This window comes from Myotis nattereri (genome assembly GCF_964212035.1).
Source record: "Myotis nattereri genome assembly, chromosome: 3".
NCBI lineage: Eukaryota > Metazoa > Chordata > Mammalia > Chiroptera > Vespertilionidae > Myotis > Myotis nattereri.
Genome location: NC_138077.1, coordinates 45221098 through 45237811, shown reverse-complemented (window position 1 = coordinate 45237811; position 16714 = coordinate 45221098). Strand labels below are relative to the sequence as shown.

General features: G+C 43.3%; 1 protein-coding gene and 1 pseudogene across 2 annotated transcripts in view; both read right to left on the bottom strand.

Moving 5' to 3' along the window:
- Window positions 1-16714, bottom strand: part of LOC308515343 (histidine-rich glycoprotein-like) — a 285767-nt pseudogene that overhangs the window by 34589 nt on the left and 234464 nt on the right. The gene's annotated exons all lie outside the window — the stretch shown is intronic.
- LOC308516865 (kininogen-1-like) overlaps window positions 16037-16714 on the bottom strand; it is a gene marked incomplete at its 5' end in the record, with an annotated part of 53423 nt that continues 52745 nt past the window's right edge. Inside the window, one exon of the mRNA XM_081087976.1 lies at window positions 16037-16272. Coding sequence (XP_080944102.1) covers window positions 16192-16272 — 81 coding nt within the window. The 3' untranslated portion in view covers window positions 16037-16191. The remainder of the gene's footprint in view (window positions 16273-16714) is intronic.

Sequence of the window (16714 nt, the reverse complement as noted above, 5' to 3'; positions counted from 1 at the left end):
GCAATAAATGTGACTCTTTAATTCGACTTCTTGAGGCGTCCTTCTGTTGTTATGCCCAGATTTCAAGATCCCCAAGAAAACCACACCAGGGAGCCAGTCCGATGCAAAAGCAGAGGGTCTTTATACAAGCTTGCTTGGTCCCCTTCTTGCCTCCATTACTGGGTGCAAGAGAGAGCCCCGAGTCCCAAGAGAACAAAGAATTTATAGGGCTTGGGGTCGGGGGGGGGGGGGGGGGGGGCTGGGGCAGGGTGCAGCTAGGGTCTGGTTACACAAAGACAGGGGGGGTGGCCAGCATACTTTTGGCCTTGGGCTAGTTTTCCCCGCTTTCTCATTGGCCGAGATAAGGGCAGGCTGAGTAACTGATACACCCTGCGGCTTTTTCTTGGAAGAGGGGTTAAGGACACAGCCATCAGTCCTGCTCTGTTCTTTCACTGTGATTTGCGGGGTACATTACAACACATGCATAATGATTTCATATGTGCTGCAGACTTTTCGCAGCAAGGTTTCAGGAATCTGGAGAAGGGCTTCACAGAAATGGATAGAGACTAGACAAGAAATATATATTTGGAAGTCATGGGGAACCAGGCTGAAACAAGCTCTGTAGTGAAGTGGCTCCCTGAGTGTCTGGACCCACATCCTTTTTATTAATGGAAAACACATTGGTCCTTTAGGATGCAAAAAGGTAAAGTTGTAAAACAGGAAAAGATTATCAGGTTGGGGGAAATGCCTACAACTGTTCAGCAGCAGGTAATAATATGCAGATTTTCAGCCCTGCTTAAGCCCCAAGGTCCATCAGTCTTCTGATGAATTTCTTGCATAATTATGACCTGCTGGAATTTTCCGCCATCATATTTAATAAATTTAACAAGAATGTATGCCATTTGCAGAGCTCTGGTCCCATTAAGATTTTTAAATTCAATGACAAGGATTGAATCTTTCATGTCCTTTTAAATTGCTCCCAGTTATCAAGGGAATCAGTCTGCAGTAAGCTCGTTTCTGGGCCAAAAGTTCTTTGAGACCCCTTTCCAATCACTGTCCAACATTTTTTTATGGGTTCCCTTCTCAATCACTGTCCCCTGTAGTTAGGTCAGAGGGAGCCCAGGATCAATGCATGCAGATGTGTGGCCAGATAATGCACCCTTCCCGGAATTTCTAACAGATCAGCTTGCCAGACACAGATACCGGCTCTTGTCTCCCGCCCCTCACTAAACACCTGTATAAAAGAAGTGCCGCCCCTCCCTGTTGGCGCGAATTCACTGGCCCCACCTTTGGGCTGGTAGGTCTCGCCTGAGAACGCTGCATTAAGCTCCTCTCATTCCCTCCTCTTTAACCTTCCGGTTCTCTTTGTTCACTACGCCGCTTTGTGGGCCACCTCACACCTGTGACATGATAGCAAAGATACTCTAGTCCTGGATGGTGGACAAACGGTGAGCAATGGCAATGCAGGTCTGACCTTCTTTGGCTTGGTCCTGGGCATCCTGCAGTGATGCACAGCTGATGACTGCTAGCATGGCAAGGCGTCTTTACCACCCCTCATCTATGGACTGCTTTTCCTCTGTCTCGTCAGTGTGTTGCTTGGGGCCACCGCCATCTGTGGCTGCAGTAGTCTGGTCAGTTCCTCTCTCAGATCCATTGTCGCAGAAGTCCACACAGGCTTGGAGGAGTTTTCTGGAAATATATAAGCATATCCTCGACCAAATGTTAGTAAAAGAATCCTTTCTGTAAACTAGACTTGAGATCTTTTCATTTTATCAAACCATTTTCCTTTGGCTTATTTAGACACCATGTATGTCTTGCCAGCAGCATTACAAGTGAAAAAATTTGAAAGTGAAAAAATTCAGAGTAATTAAGGCTTGATGTATTTCACTTACAGGAGATTAGTCCACTATCCTGCCTTTTTTTGTTTTAAATTGCAAGGAGGATTTTTTTTGCTTGCTGTACAATCTTTTGGCTTTTGAAAATCCAGCAATGCAGCCCTGAAAGCTTTTAATTTAATTCTTAGTACAGAAGTATGACTGCTTTGAATTCATAGCATGATAAGCAGCTTTAATATGAGATGAACCATCAGTAAACAATTAGGTAATGCTCCAGGAATAGTTTCCTGCCTAGTACAACTAAGTTCCCCTGTATATTCACTTATTTCAATTTGCTAATTTAAATCAGTCTGGAATAAGGCTATTTTTAAACTTAATTTGTCCTTGGGTATGGACAGTAAATAACACTAATTGAATTTTTGTTATCAGTCTTTGAATATATCCACATAAGCTTTTTAGGGAGATAAAACGCAAATTATTTACTTCTCTATTTGAGGCCTAATATATTGACTTTTAATTACACTTTCCCAGATATTTGAGGGAAACCTCCCTTTATTTCTTCCCAGAGTAATTTTTAGACCACATTTAGAGAGTTTCTTTTTTAAAACATTTTTCTTTCTTTTAACCAAAGCAACAAGCATGGTTGCTTTTTGAATTCTGGCTGATACTGCTATGCCTACATACCGTGCAAAAGTAACTCTCTTTTTATTTATGGTGACTTAATTAATGATCTGATTTAATGCTTGAATAATAATCTACAGTTTACCTTGTAAATAGTAGCAGAAGAGATTTTTGAAATTTCTCCTTTTTATTAAGCTTAAAATTTACTTTAAAACCACATTCTTTTTGGCTAGTTCTCATCTGCATACACAGAGAGGTTATAGGAATTTTTACCTTGACGTTGTTAAAGCCAATTGCTTATAAAAACATTGGCTTCTCATATAACTGAAATTATATGACCTTGATTATATTCTAAAAAGCCAATTTATTAAGTAATTAAAGTAGGCATCTTAATTGAAAAAGGAAAGCAAGCAAACTTAGACATTTGACCTATGAAGTATAGATGCTGCCCTACTCCCCAGCCTATTTGAAGTGCAGGCTGCCTGAGGACTTTTGTTTGCTTTTGCTTTTAAAATTCCGCTGCTGAATGATGTGGTTCTGCTTAAGAAATATTCAGCAACCTTGTCCTGTCCTCCCTTAGAGCTTAAAACCTTCATAACATTTAAAATATATGTATATAAATAAAATATATTTATTAATTTTTATTTGCTAAAGCTTTCCATGCGATTTCAAGTATATTAGATCAGCCAATTTCAAAATTATTTCTTTTAAGAAGAGAGAATAAATCCTTGAATCATTCCAGGGCCCTTGGGATGCTCCAAAGTCATCTCTTGTTGTAATGTACCCCGCGAATCACAGAAGGGCGCCTCAAGAAGTCGAATTAAAGAGTCACATTTATTGCAATCCGGGACTATGAGGGGCCATTCCCAAATCTCATAGCCATAAGATGGTGGCAAAACCAGACTTATATAGGCAAAAATCACAAAGGTATAAATTACATCCCAGGGTTTGGAATGAGGCACCTGGCTCTCAAAAAAGCAGATTACAGAAGCAGAATTAAGCATGTTAATTACAGTTTCGGGTCTCGGGGTCACTGAATTGACAGAAATACATTATCTAGAACCCTTGGGTAACCTGGGTTAAACTTAGGCATGTTATCTAAATTACAGTTTTGGGTCTCCGGATCACTGAGTTGATAGAAACACATTATCTAGAGCCCTCAGGTCTCCCGACCACTGAGTTGTCAGGACAATTTAGAGTAATTGTGCTGTCCTGGTCTTGGGACTACTGAGTCAGCTGGAACGCACCACCTGTGGCCACTAAAACAATTTAGGGTAATTGTGCTGTCCAATGCATTTTCTTTGGTAAATTCTGTAACAGAGATAACTTACCGACTTTCAGTGTCCCCAATGTTAACTTTGGAATGCAGTTCATTATTATTCAAAAACTGCCCTTTATTATGGAAACACTAATCTTGTTGCTTAGAACCAGCCTGAATTTTTTCCTTGGGTTATTTTTGCCATCTTTTTGAGAAAAGTAGTTTTGGGTTTATTCTATAATATCCATAAAGAGATTGAGCACATCCCAAAACCTATCCAAATCGGATGGAGCGCTCTTTTGTCTTAAGCTAGCTTTCTCTCTTTAGGAGTACAGAAATCCCAGATGCATTCCTAAATTCTGCCAAATTTTTAAAGGCCGGATCGGGAAATAAAAATCATGGCAAAAATAAGACTTTTTCAAAGCACCCTTGGGAGTGGGCATCCATTTTACAGGATCAACATGTGTCTCTCCACTGCCACATTTTGTTTGCTCTGGGGAAATTCAGTAAGTGGTCTAGCTGTTCAGGTGGTTTCTTTCTCCAATTAAAGTAACAGCATGCTTAATAAACTAACAATAAACTCATCAATAAACAAATCAAACAAAAAGGACACATCAACAAACATATAAACAAGACTTAATAAATCGCAGTTCTTTCCTGGAAATTTCTCTCCATAGCATTGAATACCCTTTAAAGTTATTTTAGTTAAACTCTGCAGGTCCTAAGGCATCATATGGTAATTTTCAGACAAAGAATCAGGATCTTCCTGTGAGAGAGCTGATAGCTCCACCCTGTCTAGCTGCCATGTCTTTCCACACTATAGGCAGAGGATCCAGCGGCTTTTTACTGAATATGGACTTTTGATCCGGAATATGAATTAAGCATTTTGCAATTTAAACTAGTCCCCACATAGTTAAAGATGACAACGGCTCTCTTTTTCCTCGAACCTGATTTTAAAAAGTAACTTTTTACATTTTAATGTCTTTATAATTTTGCCTTTTAACTGAATTCTTCCCCATTATAGCCTTGCTTGAAAAAGACGTCCTCACCCGCTTTGGATCCTGACTTCCAAAGCTAGTACGAGCTTTATACACAGTGAATCTCCCCACCGAATTTTCCGAAAAACCCCACCTATTTACTGGTGATCCCCACCTTTACCGGTGGTCCTCTTCCTTCGCTCAGGTGAATAATCACCAGATGTCCAGATGTCCCTGTTTGGGGAACATAAATGCTGCAGTTTTTTTGCGGCAAGGATTCAGGAATCTGGAGACGGGGTGTGTGCATAAATGGATAGAGACTAGACAAGAAATATAAATTTGAAAGGCATGGGAAACCAGGTGGAAACCAGTTCTCTAGTGAAGTGGCTCCCTGAGTCTCCAGACCCACATTCTTTTTATTTACTGGAAAACACATTGGCCCGTTAGGAATGGAAAAAGGTAAAGTTTGATAAACAGGAAAAAATAATCAGATTAGGAGAAATGCCTACAGCTGTACAGCAGCAGGTAATAATATGCAAATTTTCAACCCTGCTAAAGCCCCAAGGTCCATCAGCCTTCTGATGAACTTCTTGCATAATTATGACCTGCTGAAATTTGTCTCTAGCACATATGTGAAAGATCAGACAGAGGCCTATAACCAGGACTACAGGCTTTATTAGAGGAGAAGCACCTGCCGGGCTGCCTCACAAGGGGAAGACAGCAACACGTGCAGGGTGGGCACACCTTTTGAGGGGCGGAATGGGAAGGGGTGGGGGGTTTAGTGTACTCGGCACACACTGATTGGTGGCTTACTGCATTGTCCATATAGGACAAGGGCTTAGGGTATTTGGCAGGTGTGGATTGGTGGTCCAATGTATAGTCCATATAAGGTACCTGGTTAGTCACTCAGGTATTTCTGGGCTGCAGGTTACGTCATACCCTGCCCACCAGTTGGGGGAAGGGAGGATCTATCATTCCAGGCTTTTGGTAATATTAAAAAAAATTGAGAGTCCAGGCAAGGTCAGGGGGTGATGGTCTGTCTTCAGTAGCTACTTCCTGCTGAGAGGGAACGTTGTCAGGGGCATCTGCCTGGGGTCTCAAAGATTCCGGTGACATAGGTGTCTCTAGGTTCTGAATTCAAGGCCAGATAGATTTCTCCTACCTTCTGGTTGGCGAACGCCTGCATTCTGTTCTGCAAAAAACTAGTGAAACAGCGCATGAAACAGGGGCCAAAGAGCAAGATTAAAAGAATAAACACCAGTGGGCCTAATAGTGGGAGGAGCCATGGAGTAAGTGAGCCAAAGATGGCATATCCCCCTTCTAGCTGGTTACGTTGTCTTTGGTCAATTCTGTCGTGGAGGGATTTAATGTGATCTTTGACAATTCCTGATTCATTTACAAAGTAGCAGCATTCTTCCTCAAGAAAGACACAGGTACCTCCTTTTTCTGCTGTCAAGAGATTTAAAGCATGCTGGTTCTGTAGGGCTACTGCTGCTAAGGAGTCTACCTGCCTTTGAAGGGATTCAAGAGAATTGCTAATGATGGAGATATCTTCTGAAAATTCAGCAGACAATTTGTGGTAGAAATGAACAGAGGAGGAAATGCCTCCTATGCCTGTCCCTACTGCAGTGAGGACTCCCGTACCCACTAAGAGGGGAACAAGGGCCCCCCTTTTGTGGCGAGACCTGAGAAGACCAAGAGAAGATTCGAGTTCTCCCTCTGTTCTGATAGAAAGATTGGGGGTTAGGAAGACATAAAGGCAGAGCGAGTGTGGCAGGTCCTGGGGGACACAGGTGTAGGCTGTAGTCCCACAAAGGAGAAAAAATACCCAGTGGAGGGCAGGCTAAGGGAGGGGGTAAATTTATAGATTGTGCACAGTAGTAAAGTGCAGGAGTAGTTGAGGTAGTGGTTTGAGAGGTATTTGTTAAACAGGTAGTGTTTTCCGTATTAAAGAGAGAGATGTTGTATAGGGTGCGTCGAAGTCTGGTATAGGTAAGAGTTAAGTTAGTGGTCTAATAGGTTGGGATTGGAGTGGCTATGATGAGGGTTCGAGCCAGTGACAGACAAATCCAGCAGGATGTAGAGAAGGAGGGATTGATGTTAGAGAGTAGATAGAAAGTTGTGTTGAGGAGGGTGAGCAAAGGAGTAGATCCAAGGTTTGCAGGGTGAGAGAGAATGTCCTTTAGTGAGGGAGGGATAGGTCGGGATTAATAAAGACAATTATAGTAGAATTGATGACTCCCTCAACATCCCAAGTCCGTTTCACCTGAAAAGACCAAAAACCTTCATTGGTGCACTCATTGTTAGCTGCCTGTAGGAGGATTATGGTGAGGAGACGAGACATAAAAAGGAATTCGAAAACCTGAGCTTCTTCCAGAGTAAAAATTGGAGGGTCCCTTGCCAGGTAAGAGCCTGTGAGGAGTGAGGAGTCATTGGGTCCTGGATGGTGTCACGGAGTCTTCTTCGGGGATGGTGGGAGGCATTTGGTGAGCCTGAGAGAGGTAGGTATTGCAGTGAAAATGGGAGGGAATGTTAGAATGGGCTGTATCCAAGGGAAAAGAAAATAGGAAGGAAAGGAGCAGTGGAAGCTGGAGACCTGGATGGTTGGATAAAAAGTAAGACACTGTGCTGGCTTAACTTCTTATTTTTACTGAACCCTAGTCCTTGCTGTTTTTCTGAATATTCTGATTTAGCTTAAGAAGTATTCAGCTACCTTGTCCTGCCAGGTTTGGAGACTGAAACCTCACTTTCTTGCTCAGAGTAAAATGGCCCTTTTACAATTCTTGTAAGTAGTTAATTTAGAACTTCTTTCTTTCTTTCTTTCTTTCTTTCTTTCTTTCTTTCTTTCTTTCTTTCTTTCTACATTTCTACATTTCTACATTTCTCTTTTCCTTCTCATCACATACACAACCTTCGTAAATTTCACACTTTCAAATTAGCCTTCAAACCTTCTTTCTATGTCCTTCAAAAATGCATAACCATGCCTCAGACCTTCCATTACTTTCAATAAAGTATACATTCTAAGAGCAGGAGAATTCATTTAACCCAGCAATGCTCCAAAGTCTTTAAGTTAATAAAGACTTTGGAAAATTATGTATAGGTATATGAGGCTGGAGAAAATGCAGGGGGAGGAGGGAGCAGGCCCTGCAATCTGTTCTCAGGCCTCTAGCCGCTTGGATTTTAAAACTGCCGCATTTTTCCTAGAGATAACGATCTCAGTTTCTGATAGTAGCTGGTCTGTTGAGTCCTTTGGAAAGGGTGGAGTCAGGGAGAGTGGTGGGGTGAGAAGGCGCTGAGGTCAGGGGAATTTTCAGAGCATTAAAGGGGTGAGAATGTTGGCCTTGGGATCTAAAGGCTCAGTGAGGGGGGGTCCCTTCGCCATATCACATCATGGAGGAGCTTTGCAAGAAGACTACAGTTGTGAACCTGGAGGCGAGAGCACCCAGTGAGCCTGAGAAAGAAGAAAATTTCTTGTTCAGAGGAGGGGACAGTCACAGAGGAGATAAGATAAGGCATCTACAGTCCCAGGAATGGTGCAGCCTTGTGGGGCGAGACAGTGAAACTGAGGTAGGTGACTGTGGTTTAGGACAACTGGGCTTTATGAGGGGATACATGGTAGCCCTGGCTGGGCACCGAGGTAGAATGAAAAAAGAGTGAATGGGGGAATTTAGTAAGATGCAGCGTAGAGGTGAGGTGGCTAATGGCTGTGAGACTAATCCATCAACCCCCATAATAGAGACTGAGGAGTGGACAAGGGTCCCAGCGAATTCAAAGAGGGCAGAATAAGTGGCCCAGTGTCAATTAAAAAGGAGATCGGCTTACCTGTCGCCACAGTCCTTACCCGAGGCTCTGTCCTGGTGATATAAGTCTGTGGGGCCCTGTCGAGGCCTGGGCAGCTTCTTCAGTGGCCAGTCCCAGGAGGTCTGGGAGCTCCAGACCGGATCCAGAGGGCGGCCATGCTGGGCTGGCTGAGGCCTGACCTGGAGGGCTAGACTACAGTCTGATTTCCAGTGGCCTTTCCTTCCGCACCTTGGGCAGGGCCCAGGCGGGGGTCTCGGGTTTGAGCAGGACTTGGCTCACTGTCTTTCCTTGCTGCATTTGAAGCATGGGCCCGGAGGAGGCTTAGCCCCTGACTTACCCGCAGTTGGAGGACCAGCAGTTCGTTTGGGGTTTGAAAGCAGTGGCTAGGAGCTGAAAGGCTCCTAATGGGCCTCAGCCTTGGCCTGATCTCGTCTTTGATTTTGGATATGGGTTTCCTCGTCTCTATTATTAAAGACCTTAAAGATCAGATTAACGAGGTCTTCTTGAGGGGTTTGTGGAAGTTTGCTGCGCATGTCGGGGGGAGTAAAGGTGGTCAGGTCAGTGGAAAAAGAAACCTGAGAGGTCTCTCAATCTGTGAGGCTGGGCACAGAGAATGGGGCATGGACTCAGACTATGTCCTCAGCTCCTGCTGCCTCCCTCAGGGGTAGAATAGATGCGGGAATAGAAGAGGCTGTTGAGAAGGCAGTCTGTGGGTGGCCTGACAATGAGTGTTAGATGGGAAAGGCTGTTTTAGAGCTCACGCTCTCAGGATTTGGGCTCTCAGAGACTGGGGAGAAGGTGGCTGCTGGTTAAAGGGTCTGAAGAGAAAGAGTCAAGATATTTTGAGAAATATCAATTTGAGAAAGATCAGAGAGTGAGAACGGAATGACTACCCAGATAATACCCTCCCCTGCGACTTTCAAGCAAAGGGAACTGGCCAGCCACCTGAATTTGGTTGCTGGCAGTCATGGGGGCCGAGATTCGACGGAGAGCACACGGGGAAGGCTGGCGGTTAGAGATCTCAGAAGGTAGAGGATGCAGGTTTCTACGGTAGGGTTGTAAGAGTCAGAAGACAGAGAAAGGAGCTGAGAATCAGTTTGAGAGGCAAAGAGGACTTTGTGAGGAGGATCTGATGAGTAGAACATGAGAAGTAAAGCGAGGAGCGAGAGCAGAGGGAAAAAGAAGCCTGTTTGTAGGGATTTCGAAAGCTTTCCCCATCCGGTGGCAACATTATCTAGATCTCGGAGGATATTGGAATCGAAAGTCCCATTTTCAGGCCACTGAGAGAGTTTATGTTGTGGCCAGGTAGAGCTTCTTTGGTTTGATGTAGCCAGAAAGACCAAGGGTCGAGAGATTGGCGAGGAGACACCCTAAGGGTGTGTTTCGAGGGGGTTTGGACTGAGAGGTCCCTATGACCAGAGGGAAGGGCGATTGGAAGTTGGAGAAGGAACAAGGAGCGTCCTCCTTTTTCCTCAGCCAACCTGTAGCGCGAGAGAGACGAGAAAAGGTTCCAAGGTCGTCACCCCAAGACCTTTCCCGCGGAGTAGAAGAGAATTCCCGGCCAGGCGCCTGGGCTTTCGTAGAATGCACGAAACGTGTAGCCGAGTAGACGGGAAACTCTGTAGGCCCTAATGCCCCTCCAGGTCACAGGGAATGAGAGAAAAAAAGAGAGAGAGTGTGTGTTGGGAAAGTCCCTGAAGCCTACTGGTGGAAGGGAAGCGACAAGATCCCCATGTGTCCTGGTGCGGCAGGGTTCGAGAGGTGTCCGGAGCGGGCCAATCAACTCAGAACCGTACCATCGAGCAGAGCCAGAGCAGGAATCAGAAGCTCGGGCCTAGGTTCGAGATCGTCCACGCTCCCGTTCACCTCTCCCGGGTCTTCGGCACCAAAATGAAAGATCAGACGGAGGCCTAAAACCAGGACTACAGGCTTTATTAGAGGAGAAGCACCTGCCGGGCTGCCTCACAAGGGGAAGACAGCAACACGTGCAGGGTGGGCACACCTTTTGAGGGGTGGAATGGGAAGGGGTGGGGGGTTTAGTGTACTCGGCACACACTGATTGGTGGCTTACTGCATTGTCCATATAGGACAAGGGCTTAGGGTATTTGGCAGGTGTGGATTGGTGGTCCAATGTATAGTCCATATAAGGTACCTGGTTAGTCACTCAGGTATTTCTGGGCTGCAGGTTACATCATACCCTGCCCACCAGTTGGGGGAAGGGAGGATCTATCAATATGCTTTATCAGTTTTTGAAATATCTTAAATTATATGCATTTGGGGTCAGTCTCATTTTTAGAGTTACTAGGAAGCACAGATCAGCTCCGAGTTTCCTCATTTGTGTTAATTGCATTACTATTCCCTTAGGGATCTAGACTGGAAAACTTTTTGTCATCTTTGACTTATTCCTGTCCTTCACTTTTCATATTCAGTAAGTAATTTGCTTATAAGGCCATTCATACACATCTTGTACTCTTCATTTTTATTGTAACAAACCTAGTGAATATAATGCTTAGTTATCTGTCTGTCCATCCATTCATCCATTCATCCATCCATCCATCCATCCATCCATCCATCCATCCATCCCTTGTGACTCTACTTTAAAAAAAATATTTGAAAGACAATAAAGCAAAACACAGTAAATCTGGATTAAAAGGAAACAGCGTAGGCCTAAGTCAATTGTTCTCAATGTTAGATGCATTAGAATCAATGGAGAACTCTTGAAAAATATTGACACTCAGAACAACTCACAGAGATTTGGATTCCTATGCTCTATAGCTCCCTCGGTTAATGTGCAGCCAGTTTGGGAACTATGGAATTGAAAATGAGGGAGTAAATATTACCAGCCACTTGATATGAGCTGATTACAACCTTTCAAACATGTGTATGGCTACAAAGATAAAAAAGGGATATATGCTCTGTTAAAGACACCTCATTGTCTGACACAATGTTTTTCCCCAGTGTTAAAACTAAAAGTAACATAGTTATGTTCTAGTAATGCAACAATATCTACACTTTGCTGAATGGTTGCCATGTCCTAGCATTATGCCAGTTAAAGGAATTACCTCTTTCAAGTCTCACCAGACACCTATGATGTGAGCATATTAATAATCTAATATTTCAGATGAGGAAACTGGAATGTTGATAACTTAAGAATATTTCCAGCTTTTTGATTCAGGCAGTCCTATTGCAGAATCCAGGTTCTTATCCATTTTACTGCACTGCTGCTAATGCGAATATTGGGCAATACCTCTAGTTAAATTTTGCAAGACACAGAGTGTGGTGGCCAAATGGAGATTCTTGTAAAATAAAGGCTGAAGTTAAATAATTTAACAGGAGCAATTTTTGCAAGGTATTTAGATAATATTTTGCTTGCTGATAATCTAACTTACAGGTAGAGACCCTGGGACTTCTGGAAGAGTGGGTTGTTCTCATATCTAATGGGTTCTTTTAAGTGTTCTTTTTGAAAAAATATTTTTATTGATTTCAGAGAGGAAGAAAGAGAGATATATAGAAACATCAATGATGGAAACCAAGATGGCGGCATAGGTAAACATGGGAGATTGCTGCCTCGCACAACCATTTCAAAAGAACAACGAAAAGAACAGACATCACCTAGAACCACAGGAAGGCTGGCTGAGTGGAAATTCTACAACTAGAAGGAAAGAGAAAAGCATACCGAGACTCAGAGGAGGCACAGTGATGAAGTAAAATACTAAGGTACGGAGGTACGTGCGGAGTGGGCTGGCGGCTGAAGGTGTGGTTGTCGTTTTCAATCAGGAGGGAGTCTCAGGCTCTGAGCTCCAATTCCGGGTGAGTCTCTAGGGACCCAGACTCATACGGGAGAAGTGGGACTGTCTGGCAGCGGTTGGAACTCGAGGGCAGCTTTCTCTCCCAGGGGCTTGCAGCGATTACCAGGACATTGAGAAGCAAAGCCTCTGAGGGCAAGACTGAGAGCAGCCATAACTGCTAGCCCTGCCCTGTGCATCCCGTGGGACCCGCCCCGCCCAAGCCCTGCAGGGAGGCTTTTGCTGGGTAGCCTCAGGCAAAGGCTAGATTAAGCACCTCCCTAGATATCCAGGAGCCAGGAAGCCCAGAGGTCAGAGTGGGACCATCCAGTTTGCAGCTCTGTGGAAACATAAAGGACACATTCAGGGGGCAGACTCAGTGAGCCCCAAAGCCCCATTGAAGCAAGTCTTGCCCTAGAGGGGTGTCTCCAGCACAGAAGTTCTCCCACTGCAGACACAGCTGATTCTCACAGCCAATTGGCCTGGAGGCCAATTACTCCCAGTGATACCTACAATGATCAAGGCTTAACTACAAAAAGACTGTGCACAAAGACCACAAGAGGGTGCACCAAGAGTGTCCTCCTCAGGTAATTGGGGAGGCTGAACCAATGGGCCCTAGAGGACACTTAGCACAGAAAAACACTGTATCAACACAAGGAAGCATAAAAAATGTGGAGACCAAGAAAAAGGACACGAATGACAGAAATGGAGGAAAGCAAACTATTGGATATAGAGTTCAAAACCACACTTTTAAGGTTTTTCAAGAATTTTCTAGAAACTGCCGATAAACTTAATGAGACCCTCGATGTTGTGATAAAGAACCAACTAGAAATTAAGCATACACTGACTGAAATAAAAAATATTATACAGACTCCCAACAGCAGACAAGATGATTGCCAGAATCAAGTCAACGATTTGAAATACGAAGAAGCAAAAAACAACCAACCAGAAAATCAAAATGAAAAAAGAATCCAAAAATACGAAGATAGAGTAAGGAGCCTCTGGGACAGCTTCAAGTGTACCAACATCAGAATTATAGGGGTGCCAGAAGAAGAGAGAGAGCAAGATATTGGAAACCTATTTGAAGAAATAATGACAGAAAACTTCCCCTACCTGGTGAAAGAAATAGACTTACAAGTCCAGGAAGCGCGGAGAACCCCAAACAAAAGGAATCCAAAGAGGACCACACCAAGACACATCATAATTAAAATGCCAAGAGCAAAAGACAAAGAAAGAATCTTAAAAGCAGCAAGAGAAAGACAGTCAGTTACCTACAAGGGAGTACCTATACGACTGTCAGCTGATTTCTCAACAGAAACTTTGCAGGCCAGAAGGGAGTGGCAAGAAATATTCAAAGTGATGAATACCAAGAACCTACAACCAAGATTACTATATCCAGCAAAGCTATCATTCAGAATTGAAGGCCAGATAAAGAGCTTCACAGATAAGAAAAAGCTAAAGGCGTTCATCACCACCAAACCAGTATTACATGAAATGCCGAAAGGTATCCTTTAAGAAGAGGAAGAAGAAGAAAAAGGTAAAGATACAAATTTTGAACAACAAATACACATCTATCAACAAGTGAATCTGAAAATCAAGTGAATAATCTGATGAACAGAATGAACTGGTGATTATAATAGAATCAGGGACATAGAAAGGGAATGGACTGACTATTCTTGGTGGGGAAAGGGGTGTGGGGGATGCGGGAAGAGACTGGACAAAAATCGTGCACCTATGGATGAGGACAGTGGGTGGGGAGTGAGGGAGGATGGTGGGGTGGGAACTGGGTGGAGGGGAGTTATGGGGGGAGAAAAGAGGAACAAATGTAATAATCTGAACAATAAAGGTTTAATTATAAAAAAGGAATGATTATCACTAAAAAAAAAAGAAACATCAATGATGAGACCGATCATCAATTGGCTGCCTCTTGCATGCCCCTTACTGGGGATCAATCATGGCATGTGCCCTTGACCGGAGTCGAACCAGGGATGCTTCAGTCCACAGGCCAATGCTCTATCCACTGAGCCAAAACAGCCAGGGCTCTTTTAAATGTTCTAATAGGAGGCTTGGGGTGGTCTGCCTTCTCCCACAGAGCACCAGCAGGGGTCTGGGGGAGGTGGGGTAAAGCAGGAGTGCAGGACAGATTGGGATGAGGCTTAGCAGGAAATGGAAACAGGGGTAGAAAACTGGTAAAGGCATCCTGCTTGAGGTACTTGGCCTGGGCAATATGAGGAAAGTGGGTTGGGCTGAACAAGAGGAAATTCCTGTCCTGAAGAGAAGTATAAATGGAGGAAGCTGTGTGGTTTCAGAGCCAAGGTCAGAAACATGGGTGTGCCTTTGGCTTGGGAGTGGGAGGAGGGTACAAATATTTAAAGAGTGAAAGGTAGGTTCTGGGTTACAGGAAACTCATGATTATTTTATCTAACAAAGGTCTATAGTAGAAATACCTCATGCTGCTGAGTGAGACCTGTAGGTTTTATATACCAGCCCGAGTGGTCATCCTTCTGTGAAAGTACCTGAAATATGCCTTGAGTCCAGTCTCATCTAATTCTAATCAATGCCTTACAGAGTCTTCAGAATAATGTGTTTTATACACTCTCAGCAGATCTTAGCTCATGAACTGTCAGAGGCTCTCTACTACCTATTTCACATTCAAACTACAAGTTGGGCTTAATTTTATCTTTCCATTTCTTCCATATCTTCCTATCCCATTCATTAGGTCTGCTTACTGCTCCACAAATGATCATGGCATGGGTCAAATGTCTGTTCCACATGCTCTAGTCCTAACTTCTCAATGTGATTATAAATTCCTTCAGGAGTTATGTCTTTTAACACATGTTTCTCTTCTTTTCAGGACCCAGTGCTAAAGAAACAGTAAATAGCCAATGCCAGTGCTTGACTCAGTCATAGTTTACACTGAGCAGCACTGAAAACAGCATCAGACACAATAAGATATTTAATAAGGGTTTCTGTATTGAGACAATGATCATGTCAGATTCAGAAATGTGTTTTTGTAATGCCGACATTGATAATAATACCTCATGGTAACTCGGTGTAATGAAGTTCAAAAGGTCTGGCTATGAATGCCAGCTCTGTCCAGTAGTAATTATGTGACTCTGAGCACTGGGAGCTAGTTTCCTCATTGCAAATGCAAGGTGGTTCTGGGGACCTCAGAGTTATTGTGAGGACTAAGTCACACACCAAACAGAAACTGTCTAGCATGGTAAATGGCTCCAATAGGCACTCAGTAAATACCTAGTACAGAAAATTAAAAATCTCTTATCACTTTTGATTCTATTAGATTTCTACTTTTTACCATTATTTGAACCAGAAAGATAATTTTAAATTTTCTTTAAACTTTTTTGAGGTTTGATATTCTTTGTTAGTGATAAGTTGATAGGCATCCTATTAACAAAGCATATTTTTTTGTTTTCTTTATTGGTAATTATCTAGATCTTTAAAAAAAGTAAAAAAACAAGACAAATCACTTAACTTTGAGCTGGAAATCAGATCAGGAGAGAGAGAGGAAACAAAAAAAGGAGAGAGAGGAAGAAGGGAAGGTAGAGAGATTCCTTAGATTGCTGATGGAAACATCACCCACAAACCCTTGATTTAGAGCCATGATGAGGTCCTGGTGGTAGGGAAGGCACACTTGAGGGATCCCCGCCTGTTCCAGAGTTGCACTATGAGTTTCCATGGCAGAGCGTGCTCTCTGATCAACTGGACTTTGCTGCAGGATGAGTGTGGCTGAAAGCAGACTACTGTGAATGAACCAGGAGTGAGAACATTAAGATCAAACTTTATTTCACCCAGAAACAGAATGATAAAATGGCATTCTTCTCTATTGACACTATCCCATCTTCTTGTCCTTCCATTCAGGGCTGCTGACAGGTCGCTGGGGCTATTGTGCCAGGCGTGGAGATTCTGCCCACTGGTCAAGAGGCCACAGTCTCAGATGTTGGCTGTGCCCCTGCCTCCTGAGATCGGCCCTTGTACACACAGGGCCTTAGTTGCTTCTGTAAGTACAGTAAAATTCTGTTAATATGGTGTTATCATTCAACAAGAGAAGAGTGAAGCGACCATTGTCAAGAGGAGACTTTTTCCTGACATCATTGGTTCTTTATTGAAAAGTACAGATAATATTTGAAATGGAATAAAAACTCAAAGGATCAAATGCATTTGATAAGTTGAAGTAGCAGTGGCAGATGGCTCCACAAACAACTGTAGCTGTTTAAAGCCCTGTCTTGTTTACCTAGGCAGAACACAGCAAGGATTATGAAGTGGGTGCTTCCCTCATATTAGAAGCAATTGAAGACAATCATATTGTCTTTTTTTTTTTTTTTTTTTGTAAAAATCAGCGCTCTTCAATGTCATAGCCAGGTATTAAATGCTATGTTAATATTGAAGAAAGGATGAGAATGAATATCTTTTCCTCTTTTGATTGATTTTATAATGTGT